Source organism: Trichoderma asperellum, chromosome 2, assembly GCF_020647865.1.
Source record: "Trichoderma asperellum chromosome 2, complete sequence".
NCBI lineage: Eukaryota > Fungi > Ascomycota > Sordariomycetes > Hypocreales > Hypocreaceae > Trichoderma > Trichoderma asperellum.
In genome coordinates, this window is record NC_089416.1 from 4,551,013 (window position 1) to 4,565,842 (window position 14,830).

Genomic DNA, 14,830 nt, shown 5'->3' on the forward strand with positions numbered 1-14,830 from the left:
GGCTGGATATTCACACTGTATTATATATCATTAGCTTGGAGTGCCGGAGGCAAATGTGGGATTGGTACATAGTCAACTACTAGCTAGCTTAGTATAGCTGGGATGGATGGATGTTGGATAGTTGATTGATAAAAGGGCTGGTTTCGGAGGAAACATTCGATTTCTCTACCTTTCTTCGTGACAAATCTGCGTTGTAGCTTTGTAAAGTGACGTTGCACCCCGCTCATATCATATAGCTGTAGTTTTCTTCCAGTGAGTTTCTTTTTGTCCTCTCTCCATTCACATCAACTAAGCTAGAATTTAGCTTTTTCTCTCTCTTTTGTTTGGCTTTCAGTTTAGCACAAGCAATACTGCTTGACAGCTATCTATCTATTACGTAGCTCGCTTTGCTGCCCACCTATCATCATCATAGCTTCGTAGCTTCAGAGTCATACCACCAGCTCCCAGCCTCACCCTCACAACACCTCGCAATTCCAAAATGCTCGGGCCGCCAGTCAACCTGCCCAAGTGGTAAGTTTCGCCATATATAACTACTTGATAACCAAAGTGAGTGCTGTAGCCAACATGTGTGTGCCCTCATCCTCCTAGGCTCGAGGAAAACTCTCACCTGCTCAAGCCGCCCATCGGCAACTACTGCGTCTACAACGATGATTTCACAGTCATGGCAAGTTTATATACATACACACATACATACATACATACATCTCTCTCTCAATCAACATCTTGAAAACCAGAAAACAGCTCAACTAACACGAACAAATCAATAGATCGTCGGCGGCCCCAACGCCCGCACCGACTACCACATCAACCAAACCGCCGAGTGGTTCTACCAGTACCGCGGCGCCATGATGCTCAAAGTCGTCGACGGCTCAACCTTCCGCGACATCATCATCCGCGAGGGCGACATGTTCCTGCTGCCCGCCAACACGCCGCACAACCCCGTGCGCTTCGCAAACACCGTCGGCGTCGTGCTGGAGCAGCGCCGGCCGCCAGACTCCATCGACCGCATGCGCTGGTACTGCGCCGCGTGCAACGGCAGCCTCGCGCCGGGCGAGGAGGCCGTCGTCGTGCACGAGGCGGCCTTTCACTGCACGGACCTGGGCACGCAGATCAAGCAGGCTGTCGAGGACTTTCGCGCCGATGAGGAGAAGAGGACGTGTCGCAAGTGCGGGACTCTGGCCGACTGGGCGCCGCCGCGGGGGTCGATCGCTGATCCCAACTTGGTTGCGTGAAGGGGATGAAGGGTGGTGATATTGGTGTGTAACATGTATACGTACTACTGCTTTTATAAATACCAGCAGAATCATCAACAGACTGTACTCTTCTCTTGGATAAATGTGCAAGAAGCGATGTAGTAACAACAGCAGTAAATGCATAATAACTAGTCTTTCACAAAGTTTCCACAACCTGTCCTGTATCCAACACCCTTCATACATTTATTTCTATATACACCTAGGTACTTACATATATATACTCCCCCCTAAGTCTCCGAAAACTCATACGCCGATCCAGACAACTCAACCGGCACCTCAATCTTGCCCTCCTCAATCTCCCTCCCATCCACCCTCACGCCCGCCCTCATCACATCTCCCGGCACCACGGGCCCAACGCCCGCCGGCGTGCCCGTTAGCACCACGTCGCCCGGCATCAGCGTCATGACGCGCGAGATGTCGCTCATGATGCGCGGGATGCGGTAGATCATCAGGCCCGTCGAGCCCTTCTGCTTCGTCTGGCCATTGACCTCGAGGAACAGCTCCGCGTCGTGGGGGTCCGCGATGGCCGTCTTGGGGATGATGTTGCTCATGGGCAGGAATGTGTCGAAGCCCTTGGCGATGGACCAGGGGAGGCCCTTCTTCTTGGCCTCGTTTTGGACGTTGCGGGCTGTCATGTCGATGGCAATGGCGTAGGCTGTATTTTGTGGTAGTATTCCCGTCAGAAATGAACAATCAATCATACATATATTTCTCATGGCTATAGCTTGCAAGGCTCATCACTCACCCTTGATTGCTTCCAAAGCCCCCTTCTCATCTTCGGGGTGCAGATTCCGCACCATTGATCCAATGATAAGAGCCAGCTCAACCTCAAAGTGCATATCCACGCCCTTGGGCTGCAGACACGGTCCATCGCCAGGCAGGATGATGGATGAAGCCGGCTTAAGGAAGAAGAAGGGCTTCTTTGGCTTTGCGTTTTTCAGCTCTGCGATGTGATCCCTAAGCACAATTGTTAGCTTGCTTTCATCTTTCTTTTCTGTTAAAGTGTATAAAACAAATAGAAAATAAATACATTTCACTTACGCATAGTTGCGGCCAATGCAGACCACCTTGCCGGCCTGCTTCAACGAAGAGGCCTGCGAGGCCACAGTGGCCATAGTTCTCCTGAGACCAAACATGACGGCGAATGGTGCTCTTATCACTCTACAAGCCCTATAGGAATTTATAGGAAAGCTTGAGCAGGATTGGTAAAAGCTATTGCTAGACTGGCCCCGTGCGCCAGCTACTCTCTGGCAAATCAAGTCAGTTGATGAAGCTCAATGCGGGCAAAAAGATGAAGCTGTGCTCGGTTGCCGAACGGCGTAACGGCCGCTAGCCTCGGCACTCAAGCTCACCTCACCCGATTACAGCACTCGAGCTCCCCTAGAGCTCACCCAGGCTACAGCGCACTCCGACTTCGCAGCCTTTCTGTTCGTTATTTACTGCTTTTGTTTCATCATCTCTGATCTTGGCTTTTGTACGGTCAAAGTGACAGATGTGTGCATAAGAATATCCTATATTGTATTATTTTATGTACTCCACTGTCTTCCCTAATATTTTCCTTGATGCTGCAAGCCATTGATGTCTTCTCTCCGCAAACAAATCTACAAAGCAGCCCATCTAGATGCATATCTGCTCCCGGGAATCTCATCTGCACACGACCTCATGCTATGCCATGCTACAGAAGCATGCCTTGCCTTCCTATGTACTATGTACTACTATGTAAAATGAATAGCTTAATCCACTTTTTTGCTCTAGACGCCATGCCGAATTTTGAAAGAAATGAAAAGAAGAAAAGCAACCATAGTCATAATTCGTCAGAATCAGCCCTTGCCCAAATTCCTATTTGTGAGATAGAATACCGTGGCCTCTTAATCAAGCCATGTAGCGGTACATCGACGGCGCTCCGTCTTCATCTGGGCGCTCGAGGTATTCTCGCACTATGAGATCCTCGATTCGCTTCTTGATGAGGGTTACCTCAGGCTTGAAGCGGCCTACCAGCTGAGACAAAACTTCGCTCACCAATTGCGAGTGGCTGAGTTCCTTACGGGCCCTGTTCAAAGGTATAAGTAGCTGGTACATCATTCGTCAAGATTTGGGATCAAAACTTACTTCATGATTCTTACAATCGCTGCATCCACTATATGGGCCCGAGTTTGGTTGTTCTTCTCTTCCGTCGACTTCCGCTCCTCCTTGTCCTCCACTTTGGAAATGGCATTGATGATGGGTGCTTTGATTCTGATCGTCTTGCTTTGGAAAGAGGTATTGAACGAAAATTTATCGCTAGGCTTGATATTCTTTGTCGGCGGATCTTTGGCCAGAACGCGAGATTTTGGCGCTACAGAGATTGCCATAAGTGCCCGTGTGAGGTCTGGCGTTGCAATGTTTGTTTTGGCTTGGATTTCCTCAAATGACAGACTCTCGCCGTCATTCAAATCGTTAAATAGCATCAACACAATCATGCCAAAAGTAGGCACGTTGATCTCATAACGACGCTCTCGTGCCAATGGACCGGATTTCCCCTCAATGGCCGGGAACGTGCATTTGATATCAGCGCTGCCGGTGGTGCCAATCCATGTGAGCTTTCGGCCATTGCGATTTGTCAGATAGAACTGCTCAAAACTAGCTTGCAGCCGTTTGACTTCCTGCGGGTAGGTGCATTGCATCCTTGGTGCTTCATCAAGCTGGACGGAGCGTCCCATGACCTCTTGTGGCCAATAGTTGGTTGTGAGGACATTAACATTCAACTCAACCGTATGGCTCTCATCTCCCAGATTGCGTATGTGGTCGCGATAGGTTGATGTTAGCTCCGCGGACGTGACGAGATCTCTAAACATTCCTTCGAATTTGCTTGTGAATTGCTGTCCCATCTCCTGTTTCATGCGTGATATGATTTGCTTCTCAACATCATGGCTTTCCGACTTGCCATGGAGAAGCCTTCGCGCGAGATGGCGTTGATAGTAGGTTTGGAAGAGATCTTTATCTTGCAAGTAACGAATCAAGACGACTGCCTTTTCGAGAATGGCATCCACTTCATCTTCTGTTTTGCCCCTGATGCCCCTCTTGAGACTATCGTCAATGAAGAGAGAGACGTACTCCGAGCTCCGATTAAACATGTTGATGAAATCGGCGAAGCTCTTAGTCAGTGCAGTTTGAATCACAAGATCATTTTGGAAACAATTTGCCAGCATATGGTCGAACTTATCCTTCAACCGAAGCACGTCGTCGACCCATTTGATGGCTGCGGCAGTTTGTTGTGCGGCGGGATTAAGCGTCTTCACCTTGTCACCCTCTTCTTCGCCATCGGCTTGTGCCGTCGAAAAGTCGGTATTCTTCAAGACACTTTCAATCTCCAATCCTAGTTCCACAACTCGCTTTTGCAATATCTCGCGAAGGGCTGTCTTTTTATCGTCGACCCTCGAGATTAGTGAATACAAAATTTTGAGGTCATCTGTCCTGTCGTTATCAATCATCCACCGCAAGCCGCTGCCTTCCATGGCAAGGAAATCACCCAGGTGGCCCGATATAAGTTTCTGATCCACCACTTGTGATACCTTGGGAAGTGTCTCGAGCTCAATAGTGGTACCGCATCGATCTTCTTCCTCAATAAGCCGGTTTTGAGTGTGTCGCAACCATGTGCTAGCGTCAGATTCTCGTAGCAGTCGTTCGCATTCTCTCGAATAGAATTTTTCGCTATTGCTGAGGAATCGCGGCTCGAAGATGGTCAGATAGAGCTTGCTGCTCTCCGATTCATCTTCGGTCTCATACAGGCAGCTCAGCATGCGACTGCAGCTGCGGATGAGGGCTCGATCAATCACATCTCCGCGCCTCTCCATGTCGATCTGATCCAGCATGACGGAAATGAGAATATCCACAATCAAACTATCGGAATTCGCGTTAAGACAAGAACGTAATATGTGGTCTCGAAATAATGCAATGGTCGTAGCAAAGATGGGCACTCGACGTGGCTCTTGTTGCGTGTAGCCTCGATCAAGATACATGAGGATATCTGCTGTCATATTCATGGACATGTTGTGGTCTTCCCACGTATCCCGTAGGCCTTTGAGAAACTTCTCACCCGTTTGTCTCCGCTCGTTGACAGAGGTCGACGACGAAATGTCCATACCGATATTGATTAGGCTTTTGGTAACCAAGACTTCGATCTTGGGAATAACATGCTCGGCAAACCATTGCTCCTCAAACTCCTTGACCTTATCGTACAAGACCTCGCCCTTCTTCTTAAGCACAATCTTGTAGGCCGCTCGGTATAGCTCTTCGAAAGAGAGGCGACCGCAGCTTTTGTTGTGGATATCGCGCAGCGCTTCCTTGATCATGTTCCAACATGCTTCAAAATCGGATCCCTCGCCAGGTGCGTTTTGCTGCAAACGACGACGATTAGCTGATCTGCGAGGTCGAGGCTTGAAGCGAAATGGGGGAGTGGCAGGCTCTGGAGCTTGAGGAGGCACCTCCGTGCTAGTGTTGGCACCCATCGTAGCATGCTAGCGAAGGGGGGAGAAGATAAAGAAGAGGGAAGAAAAAAGAGGCTGATGAAGACTCGAAGAGCAGCTTTGACAAGGTTCCAAAAACTAGCAGGGTGAGGTGCGCTCAAGGTGCGCCGAGCAACAGCACAGAGAAGAGGGCAGATGCGCCGTGAATTTGGCTTCAACTTACACGCACAATCCGACGAGGTGGGCGGATGCGACCCCGAGCCCCCGCTCCCCCTCGCCCAGAAATCATTGTTGGCTCAGTTCCTCGCAAGATTTCAGAAGAAACAGTCGAGAATGAAAAGGTTTCAACAAACGCTGACCAGCTGTCGTGGGAGCTCAGTCGCCGGACAGAGAAACAACCCCCCCAGGCGTCGCACAGATGGTGGGGGTATTGCAGAGCTAAGCAGCCGGCAGCGGGCAGACCTCTAGCTGGTTGGTTTGGCTGAGGCAGAAAATGATCGTCGAGCTGAGATTAAGAGTTCCTCAAAACGCCAGCCATGTGGCGCCGCCGGGCTCTGTGAATTCTCTGGGCGGATGGACGAAACGAGCGTCTACTAGACAAGATGAAGCAGCTCAGAAGCTGGCTGTGACAAACCACGTCGAATGGCAATAGTAACTCCGCGCCGAAAAAAGAATTGCCGGGGTTCCCTCATCGATAGCATTGTTATCGATAAACAAATTCTGGTGCTGTTTCAGTGGAGGTAAGGCAGCTGGCGTTAAAGTACGGGGTACAACAGCGTTAAGTCCGCGGCAGCTTACAAAGTGCCTGCAGCGCGGTAGATCGGTAAGTATGGAGTACCTGGGTAGCTGTAAGAGCTCCTGGGCGAGCGCTATGGGCGATGCGCGTTCACGTGATAGAATACCTTCGCAGTTTTGTTGCAGAGTCACGTGCTCAAACTAGTTCCTCCAGCTTAACGTAATCAAGGTCCAGCTAATGATGGGTGTCTATTTTTCCGACCGACAATTGGAGGCATCCGCCAGCCTTGCAATATACAGCGTGTGACGAGGCAACGCGCGTGAGGAGGCACTTCGGAAACCCTTGAATCGATCCCACACCCGGCCAGAAAGGCCTCCGCCGTCATCATGAAGCTCGTCAGGTGAGTGATTGCTCCCAATCTGCCATCTTTGGCATGGATTGTCGTATTATCTGCATCCACCAGCTTCTCCATGTCCTGCTAAGCCATGAGCTTCCACGGGCGCTAACATTGCTTGATATCCAGGTTTTTGATGAAATGCTCCAACGAAACGGTGACCATTGAGCTGAAAAATGGTACGGTACCAGACTTGTTATCCTTTCCAGCGCCACGCATCTTCAATCGCCGAGCAATCAATCACTAACTCACCCCGCGTCAGGCACCATCGTCCACGGCACCATCTCCTCAGTCTCTCCCCAGATGAACGTCGCCCTTCGCACGGTCAAGATGACCGCTCGCGGACAGGACCCTCTCGCCCTTGATACCATGAATATTCGAGGCTCAACAATCCGATACTTCATCCTCCCCGACTCCCTCCCTCTCGACACCCTGTTGATCGATGATGCACCCAAGCCTAAGAACAAGGCAAGAAAGGAGACGGACCGAGGAGGCCGCGGTGGCCGCGGTGGTCGTGGCAGAGGAGGTCGTGGTCGCGGCCGCGGCCGTGGACGTGGTTAAGGATTTTAATGGCGACGATAATAATACGACAATAACGGATAGAGAAACCGAGGCACTACTATTATCTTTTTTATTTCCCTTGCTTTAAAGCTGGCCGGGCCGGAGCTCCATATCGGTGGGACAAAGGATCTTTTGTGAACGATACAGAAAAACAAAGGAGAAAGATATTTTTTTGAGTTCAAAGGACTGTGGAGGCGATATCGCAAACTGCGATGGAAACGGCGTTTTTTTGGATGCATTTTACGCATATAAAACTTTGAAGAAAGAAACTTGCAACACATGTTTGGTGGAGGAGGGTGGAAGCGATAGCGAAGGTGGCCGCCATGATATGCAGACAAAAGAAAAATGATTGAAAAAATGACAAGATATCCAAGTATACAAAATGCTTGCCAGTCCATCGTTTTGCCGCCCCTTACTCCCGAAACTCAATCATACAAATCAATGCCCATGTGTATATATCTTCAAGGCGATATGTCTCTCCATATCCGTACAATCTGCAGCTTTTCCCATCCAGCCGTCTTCCCACTAGACCCAACCGTAACAGCTCTCCATTCAGATCCAAAAGTCTGTATCCGGGCTTTGACTTGTTCAGGCTTGTTCTGCGCGCACAGAAGAATGTAGGCGCACCCTCTTGGCGAGAGAATCTCTGGCAAAGCATCTATGAGCCTATCCGTGGTCTCCATGCCGTCTCTTCCTCCAGCATAAGATAAGGAAAGCAAATAAGAATCATCATCAAACGAAGTCTTGGACGGTAAATCTTCCGTAAACGTCTCCGGCCGAGAAGGCATCTCTGAAGTAGGCACATACGGCGGGTTGAACACCAGCACATCCACGGAATGATTCCTCAATGGAGCTGCCAGATCGCCCATCACAGAGCCCAGGTACAATCCGTGTGGCTTCTCATTGCCGCCTGCTTCGGCGACGGAGTCGGCCTGTGCCTTTTCTACAGTCTTGATGGTCGCGCGGCAGGCAAAGGCGTTCATATCGACCCCCGCGGTGAGAATCTGGTTTGTGCCAAAGAGAGTCTTTGCATGGGCGGTGATGAAGGCCAGGACGACGCCGGAGCCTGTCCCGAGCTCGACTACGAATGGGATGGCCTTTGGAGAAGGAGAAGAAGAAGAAGCATCAGGTGAGAAGGTCTCATGCAGGTATTGCGTCTCGGAAGCAGATGAGAGCGTGTCGAGGAGAAGGAATGAGTCTTCGGCGGGCTCGTAGACGCGCTCGTAGGGAACATGAGAGGTATCTGGCGTTGGAAGCATGTTGTTCTTGTACTTATTTTGAAGATGGAAATTTGAAGTTTTAAAGTGTTGTGAGACAAAGGCGTAATGAGAGCTTCATCGAGAATTTTTTTTTTTTTTTTTTTTTTTTTTTTTTTTTTTTTTTGGCAAGTTCACTGATGCTGAATGGCACTTGGTGGGGCCACGTGATGTCATGAAAGACGAGATGAAAGATTGACGATATTTGAAATATTCTGTAATGAATATTGATTGTTGGATAGTTGGGCCATTTTCGATTGAATTTCCCAAATGATTTTGATCTCCTTCACTGTGATGTCCCGTTGCCTTGTTATACGAAGATGTAGCACAAACACACGCCACCGCGCCCAAACACCACCGAAATGAAAAACCACATGAGAATTTCCCAATGCTCAAAATCTCAAGCCGCCCTTTTTTTCAATGGAAAATTCAATATTTCACAAAATCACACATCCTCTCGCCTCTCCCATTCTCATCTCAATAGCCCAGTCTCCTCCCTCTGGATCCAAGCCCCAGTGAATTCCCCAGCCCATCCTCTCCACCATTCGCACCACCCGTCCATCATACATTCCGCCCAAATCACACTTTGGACACGCTCTACTTTTCGTCTTGTAAAATTTCGGCGTCTTCCTGATGCCGTTGCCGCTGCCGCCGCCGCAGAAGCTGGCGCATGTGGAAAAATCCATGTACGGGCCGCAGGGAGTTGCGATGACGGCCCAGATGTGGTTGCAGGTTTTTTGCTTGAAGAAAGTGACGTTGCACATTTTGTGGTACTTTTTTTGGGGGGTGTTTTTCTTAATAGTTACTGGGTCTAGTGTTTCCGATAAATGTTTAATCAGATTATGTTTGTTAAATCCCTGGCTCGGAGGCTTGGAACTGATGATCAACTTCAGAGGCGCTTGGTAATTACAAAAGCACAGTAGAAAGCGGCAAACGAGATCTCTCGAGGTTAAGCTATCCTCTTTTTAGGCTGTGGGAAAAATGAAAAACCAAGAAGACAAAAAACGGACCGCATGCAGCTGGCAGTGAATCAGTCCGAGCCGAAACTTGTATCCCTCACAGTTATCTCGAAATGACAAACGAATTACTGCAAAGAAGAACAAAAGCTCAAATGATTCATATCAACTATCTTCTGGTACGCCTATATTTCCTATCAACGCTCCGATATTCAATGCAAAAGAGAGAAAGAGAGAGAGAGAGAGAGAGAGAGAGAGAGAGAGAGATAGAGAGAGAGAAAAGAGAAGCCTCTAAATGCTCGTGCTGGCGTGGTTTCCAACCAGAGATCAAACATAAAACTCGCTTTTTAAATGCCCCAACAATTTCCAACACAATTTCATTTCCCTTCAAAAGTTTGTTTCCTGTCCTCTAAAAGACGAGTTCAGAATAGTGCCATCTCCCGCAGGCAGCGTGTCACTCTCGTCAACGTCACTCTGCGGCGTAACAAGCCTCGAGAGCATATCTTCCATCCGCGCCATGGCCTTCTCCATCGCCGCCAATCTACTCGCCATCTCTGCGTAATCTTCGCCAGTTTCCGTAAGCGAACTCCGTAGCTTCGGTGGAATCTCAAACATGGAGTCCCGGCGCGACGTTTTTTTCACGGTATTGTGGGATTCCTGCCGCTGGTACTGCCTCCGGATGAGATGATGCGTCAAGTCATCGTCCACAGCAATGTCGTCGTGCACATCATCCGGAGGCGGCACGTCGAACACGGCTCGGATGTACTGATAGGCTGAGAGCTGCCATTTTTGCCAAAACCATTTCCGGGCCAGTGAGCCGACACCCTCAAAGTCGTCTGTCGGCCAAAGAAGACGACGCTCAGCAACGGCGATGAACAGAAGCAAGGGCAGGTTGACCAGACGAACGGTGGCAACGTGGATTTTGTGAAACCATCGCGGGCTGACGACAAACTTTAGTGGCAGAAGAAGGAAAACGGCAACAAGGTTGAAGGGAGGTTGATAAGCAAAGACTGCGTCTGCTTTGACGCCTTCGAGAGTGAGAACGGCCTTTCGGAAGTGTATTTCGGCGGTCGCGTTACTCGAGATGTTGCTAAACGTGTTGGATAGCATGGAGACGAGAATAGTGAGGAAGAGTGTGTTGCCTAGAAAGGCAAATGAGATCATGACAATGGGTCCCAGTAACCAGTGGAATTCCACCTACAAATAGGCCATCATTGTGTCAGCGCACCATAGCCTCAAAAGGGGGTCTTTATTCACTGGGATAAACGCTTACCGATCGGTGAATGCCAGTACCGTCAAGCCCAAACCAGATATATATCATCCACTTCGAAATGGTACTAGACAAAGCAGATACGGCATCAGCAACAGGACTCGAGCAGAACGAAAAGGAGGAGAGCGGTCAGAAACTTACAGCAGAGGGTGAGCTCCCTCTCCCAGCCACAGCAAAGACAGCAAAAATCCAAAGAAGCACCACGCCGAAAGCGCCGTTAGCAAGAAGAAATCTGCCATCATAGACCTCAGCGATAAGAACACAAGATTGTCGGAGAGCCAGTTAAAGGCCAGGCGAGGGACCAGCACAGGCGCCGCCAGTGCCAAGACGTCAAAGGCCTGCTCAGTCGGCCCTGGTAAGCCGGTTCTCAATCCATGAATACGAAGAGAGCTGTAGATGACAAAGAGGAAGATGAAGGTGACATCGAGGAAGGACCATAGGTTTTGCGTATACACATTCCTATATTTAAACATGTCAGCTCCGTTGATGTAATAGCATTCGACGAAGAAGAAGAAGAAGAGGAAGAAGAAAACTAACCATCCATGTGCCAGAATCGTGGCAAACTGGTCCAAGCACCAACCAAAAGCGAATATCGAAAACGCCGCCTCCAGGATCGGAATCTCCCCATTCCTCCGCATAGTCATAACAGAAGCATACAGCGCCAGCAGGATGGTAAACTGGATCGCCTCCAGGTAGTTGCGCGTCCTCGGCACAATAAGGCGATACTGGTTCAACAGCGGTGATTCGCGCGGATCATACAGCGAAATGGGCTTCAGCTTGTAGTGATCCGGGATGATGTCCCACGACGTGGACGGCGTGTAGATGACACGGCCCTCGTATATGGCCGCCACGACCCTCTGGCACGTCGTCGAACTGAGGAAATGCCTGCTCTCCGTCAAGATGGCGACCTCCAGCGCCGGCAGCGTCCGGTGAGACGACCACCAGGCCTTGTCTTCGGCCTCTTCTCGCACATGGCCCGGCGCGTGCTGAAAGGGCTCGAAGCCGGCAACCAGGATGTGGGCGAGCAAGAGCAGCCCCTCTGCGCCGCCGTCGTGATCCTCGCCAAAGCGCCGCAGGATGCGAGTGGCAATGAGCTCGCATAGCGTGGCACGAGTCCAGTTGACGTTTTGCCGGTTGCTAGACCGGGATTCTTCGTCTAGAAACTGTGCTCTGTTGACCAGCAAGCAGTATACTGTAAAGAAAAAGCAATTGTCGGTCAGCCTCTTTTCCCATTTTCTCAGCCCCAGCAGTATCATCTGCATTACTCTTTTTTTTTTTTTTTGCAATTCACATAGAATAAAAACATCAGGCAATAGTTAAAAAGCTTGAGAACCCAAGTATAAATAAGCATATATATATATAGAGTGCCTTACCGATCGAAATATCCCCCAGCTCATAAAACTTATCCACGAGCGGCCGGATGACCGTCACATTAATCTTGACATCCCTCAGCTGCTCCAGCGTCAGATAGTCCTCCACCACGCTCACAATGTCGCGACGGATGCGGTGAATGTTGGTGTATACGGGCAGTTCGCTGTGAGGATCCGTCCGGCAGCTGAAGACGTGCTCGCCATTGTCCGCGCGCTCAGTGGAGAGCCTGTTGAGCAGCGGACGGCGCTCGTCAGGCTCGACGGGGATCCTGAGCCGCCGCCGCCGTTCTGTCATGAGATTGGCGGGTCTGTGGCTCTGGATAGGGAGCTTTGATGCGGCGGTTTGGAGATTGTTGTTGTGGTGGTGAAGGTGGTGATGATGACGATGGTGGCTGATGGCGTTGCAGCTGATGGCTCCTGTTTATTATATAAGGCAGTCTTGTGAGACAAGGGGATGGGGAATTCACTGCGCCGAGTGTGCTGTCATCCACTCCGGCTTTTCAACAGCAATGCCCAAGTCGGAAAATGAGAAAATGTGATTGAGTCGGGTAGGTATATCAAACAGCAGCAAGAAAGCAGCCAGAGTGCGAAAAGCAGTGAGACACACTATTCGCCCCTTTGGCGTCATTCCCGCCGCACCCAATTGTGGGCATTGACACGCGCCTGATTGGACGCGGACCCCCACGGCGATGGGTGTCTAAGCGTCTAAAAAAAGGGCCGGGGGATGAGGCCGTCGATTCGACAGACGAAGAGTCGTGGATAGATCAGGTGCCCGGTTGCACAGCGCAGAGATGGATTCTGTCATGCAAGTTGGGCCCGGATTGGGTTTCTTGTTGCTTTGTCTGATTTGCGTGTTCCAATCGTGTGTCAGACTTGTGTTTGCTCGGTCATCCACTATCCCATCGGTATCCACGACTGCCCATTTGATGATGGCGTTACGTGGATGCCCACAACTACAAGTACATACCAACAACACCAGAAGATGCATGCAATACATCCATCCACGCTTCATCTCGTCTCATACAGAGTGTGTTTGATGAATCTGTTTCATCCTTTCTAATAGGTACGCAAGCACAGCTATTGCTTGCCTTGTAAATACCAATAATAATAAAAAACATAAAATAACTACTAAACAGAAACAGCACTCTTATAGCTTCGCCTCCGCCGGCGCAGAATCCCTCGCCTCCTCTGCCAACACCCACGCAAAGTCTGCCAACAGCCCTCTCGTGTCGGCATGCTGCTTTGCCTTTGCGCTGCTCGCCTGCCGCGCCGCATATCGCGCCGCGATGCCCTGGCACACGCCCGCCAGCTTGAAGATGTTAAACGCCGCGCCCCAGCTAAGCTCCGGCCGCGGGTCGTAGCCCGCAATCTCGGTGTACCACTGCAGGATCTGGTCCGGCTGCGGCAGGCCGGGCGTCTTGCCGGGCAGGAAGCCCGAGCTGTTGCTGGAGACGGACGTGCCGGGCGAGCGGGCGAGGTAGAACTGCGTGATGAAGTTGCACACGTCGGAGAGCGGGTGGCCTATCGTGGACATTTCCCAGCTATATAGATTGTCAGCTCAGCTCCATTACCTGCGTTACTGTGTGTTGGAAAGCACTCACTCCAAGATGCCAATCACCCGAGGCTCCGTCTTGTGAAAGACCAGATTGTCAATCTTAAAGTCCCCATGCACCAGCGTCGCCCTATCCTTGGGCTGCAGCTTCTCATTCTTGAAGAAGCCAACCAGCTCGTCAAAGTGCGGTAGCTGTCCCACAGGCTCCTTTGTCTCGACATCCACCGCCTTGGACTGACTGATGCAAATCGTCGCCCACGTCTGCGTCTGCCGGCCGTAAAACCCAGCTGCCTTGCCAAACTTGTCCAATCCAACCTTGCGTACGTCCACGGCGTGCAGCCGCGCCAGCGTCTGGATGGCCTCCTTCCACAGGGCCGTCCTCTCCGCCGCGCTGGTGACGTCGGGCATCAAGAAGTCCTCAAAGATGCGCCCGTCCAAGAACTCCATGATGTAGAAGGGCGTGCCGATGACCGAGTCGTCCTCGCAGAGGCAGTACGTCTTGGGTACGGCCACGTCGGTCGCTTGGAGGGCGTGCAGCGCACGGTATTCGCGCTCGACCTTGTGCGCCGTCTTGGAGATGAGCTTCCCCGGGGGCTTCTTGCGCATCACATAGCGTTTGCCGTCGGCATCGGTGATCTGGTATGTTGGGTTGGATTGGCCGAAGCCGAACTATAAGAGACAGGTCAGGTTAGCTTTGTCTTTTGTTTATTTTGTTTTGTTTTCAATTTCTAACTCCGCGTCATTTGGATGCTAGACTTGCCTGCTTCAGATCAATCGGCGTCTTGATTACTGGCACATTCTCCTGAAGGAACTTTTCAAACGCCTTCTCGTCGATAGGCTGCCGCACCGCGCCCGCCATATCTTAGTCGTGTATCGCGTGCACTCTTCTTTCGTCCACGCTAATGCAAGGTATTGGGAGAGAAGTATGAGACAAGGCCAGTAATGCTCTGAGGAAGTAGTTCCAATTGATGCAGATGGACTGAATCTAAAGCTTTAAAGTCCAACTCGTCTGCGAAAGTGGTGAAGGACGCAGCTTT

The 14,830-nt window shown here is 50.6% G+C and overlaps 7 protein-coding genes across 7 annotated transcripts; 2 read left to right on the forward strand and 5 right to left on the reverse strand.

Moving 5' to 3' along the window:
* Positions 1 to 478: 478 nt before the first annotated feature.
* Positions 479 to 1,232, forward strand: BNA1 (3-hydroxyanthranilic acid dioxygenase; the record flags this gene model as incomplete). The annotated part of the gene is made up of 3 exons (XM_024907313.2): positions 479 to 510; positions 589 to 664; positions 768 to 1,232. The coding sequence occupies 3 exons, from the start codon at positions 479 to 481 to the stop codon at positions 1,230 to 1,232; spliced, it is 573 nt and encodes a 190-aa protein (XP_024766434.1).
* A 156-nt stretch (positions 1,233 to 1,388) lies between these two features.
* TrAFT101_003801 (uncharacterized protein) lies at positions 1,389 to 2,545 on the reverse strand. Its single transcript, XM_024898876.2, has 3 exons — positions 2,295 to 2,545; positions 1,999 to 2,210; positions 1,389 to 1,908 (listed from the first exon to the last, which is right to left on the reverse strand). The coding sequence occupies exons 1-3, from the start codon at positions 2,387 to 2,389 to the stop codon at positions 1,481 to 1,483; spliced, it is 735 nt and encodes a 244-aa protein (XP_024766433.2). The 5' UTR covers positions 2,390 to 2,545; the 3' UTR covers positions 1,389 to 1,480.
* A 209-nt stretch (positions 2,546 to 2,754) lies between these two features.
* TrAFT101_003802 (uncharacterized protein) lies at positions 2,755 to 6,372 on the reverse strand. Its single transcript, XM_024901664.2, has 3 exons — positions 5,922 to 6,372; positions 3,363 to 5,629; positions 2,755 to 3,303 (listed from the first exon to the last, which is right to left on the reverse strand). Exons 1-3 carry the CDS (start codon positions 5,985 to 5,987, stop codon positions 3,126 to 3,128), a joined length of 2,511 nt encoding a protein of 836 aa, XP_024766432.2. The 5' UTR covers positions 5,988 to 6,372; the 3' UTR covers positions 2,755 to 3,125.
* A 448-nt stretch (positions 6,373 to 6,820) lies between these two features.
* SMD1 (mRNA splicing protein smd1) lies at positions 6,821 to 7,389 on the forward strand (the record flags this gene model as incomplete). Its single annotated transcript, XM_024903155.1, has 3 exons — positions 6,821 to 6,834; positions 6,958 to 7,007; positions 7,091 to 7,389. 3 exons carry the CDS (start codon positions 6,821 to 6,823, stop codon positions 7,387 to 7,389), a joined length of 363 nt encoding a protein of 120 aa, XP_024766431.1.
* A 192-nt stretch (positions 7,390 to 7,581) lies between these two features.
* On the reverse strand, positions 7,582 to 8,765 carry TrAFT101_003804 (uncharacterized protein). The gene has a single exon (XM_024898918.2). The coding sequence runs from the start codon at positions 8,646 to 8,648 to the stop codon at positions 7,851 to 7,853; it is 798 nt and encodes a 265-aa protein (XP_024766430.1). The 5' UTR covers positions 8,649 to 8,765; the 3' UTR covers positions 7,582 to 7,850.
* Positions 8,766 to 9,988: 1,223 nt separating this feature from the next.
* TrAFT101_003805 (uncharacterized protein) lies at positions 9,989 to 12,536 on the reverse strand (the record flags this gene model as incomplete). The annotated part of the gene is made up of 5 exons (XM_024910471.2): positions 9,989 to 10,798; positions 10,875 to 10,938; positions 11,013 to 11,330; positions 11,409 to 12,063; positions 12,245 to 12,536. The coding sequence occupies 5 exons, from the start codon at positions 12,534 to 12,536 to the stop codon at positions 9,989 to 9,991; spliced, it is 2,139 nt and encodes a 712-aa protein (XP_024766428.2).
* An 852-nt stretch (positions 12,537 to 13,388) lies between these two features.
* Positions 13,389 to 14,652, reverse strand: TrAFT101_003806 (uncharacterized protein; the record flags this gene model as incomplete). The annotated part of the gene is made up of 3 exons (XM_066126993.1): positions 13,389 to 13,782; positions 13,843 to 14,462; positions 14,554 to 14,652. 3 exons carry the CDS (start codon positions 14,650 to 14,652, stop codon positions 13,389 to 13,391), a joined length of 1,113 nt encoding a protein of 370 aa, XP_065983101.1.
* Between the last annotated feature and the right edge of the window lie 178 nt (positions 14,653 to 14,830).

Excerpts from the sequence above, each read along its gene's own strand:
- TrAFT101_003801 (XM_024898876.2), bottom strand. The coding sequence starts at position 2,389 with ATGTTTGGTCTCAGGAGAACTATGGCCACTGTGGCCTCGCAGGCCTCT. Across the intron at positions 2,211-2,294 it reads TGCATTGGCCGCAACTATGC|GGATCACATCGCAGAGCTGA; the intron begins GTAAGTGAAATG and ends AATTGTGCTTAG. Across the intron at positions 1,909-1,998 it reads GGCTTTGGAAGCAATCAAGG|CCTACGCCATTGCCATCGAC; the intron begins GTGAGTGATGAG and ends CACAAAATACAG.
- TrAFT101_003802 (XM_024901664.2), bottom strand. The coding sequence starts at position 5,987 with ATGATTTCTGGGCGAGGGGGAGCGGGGGCTCGGGGTCGCATCCGCCCA. Across the intron at positions 5,630-5,921 it reads CACCTCGTCGGATTGTGCGT|CAAAACGCACCTGGCGAGGG; the intron begins GTAAGTTGAAGC and ends CGTCGTTTGCAG. Across the intron at positions 3,304-3,362 it reads GCGATTGTAAGAATCATGAA|GGCCCGTAAGGAACTCAGCC; the intron begins GTAAGTTTTGAT and ends ACCTTTGAACAG.
- TrAFT101_003804 (XM_024898918.2), bottom strand. The coding sequence starts at position 8,648 with ATGCTTCCAACGCCAGATACCTCTCATGTTCCCTACGAGCGCGTCTAC.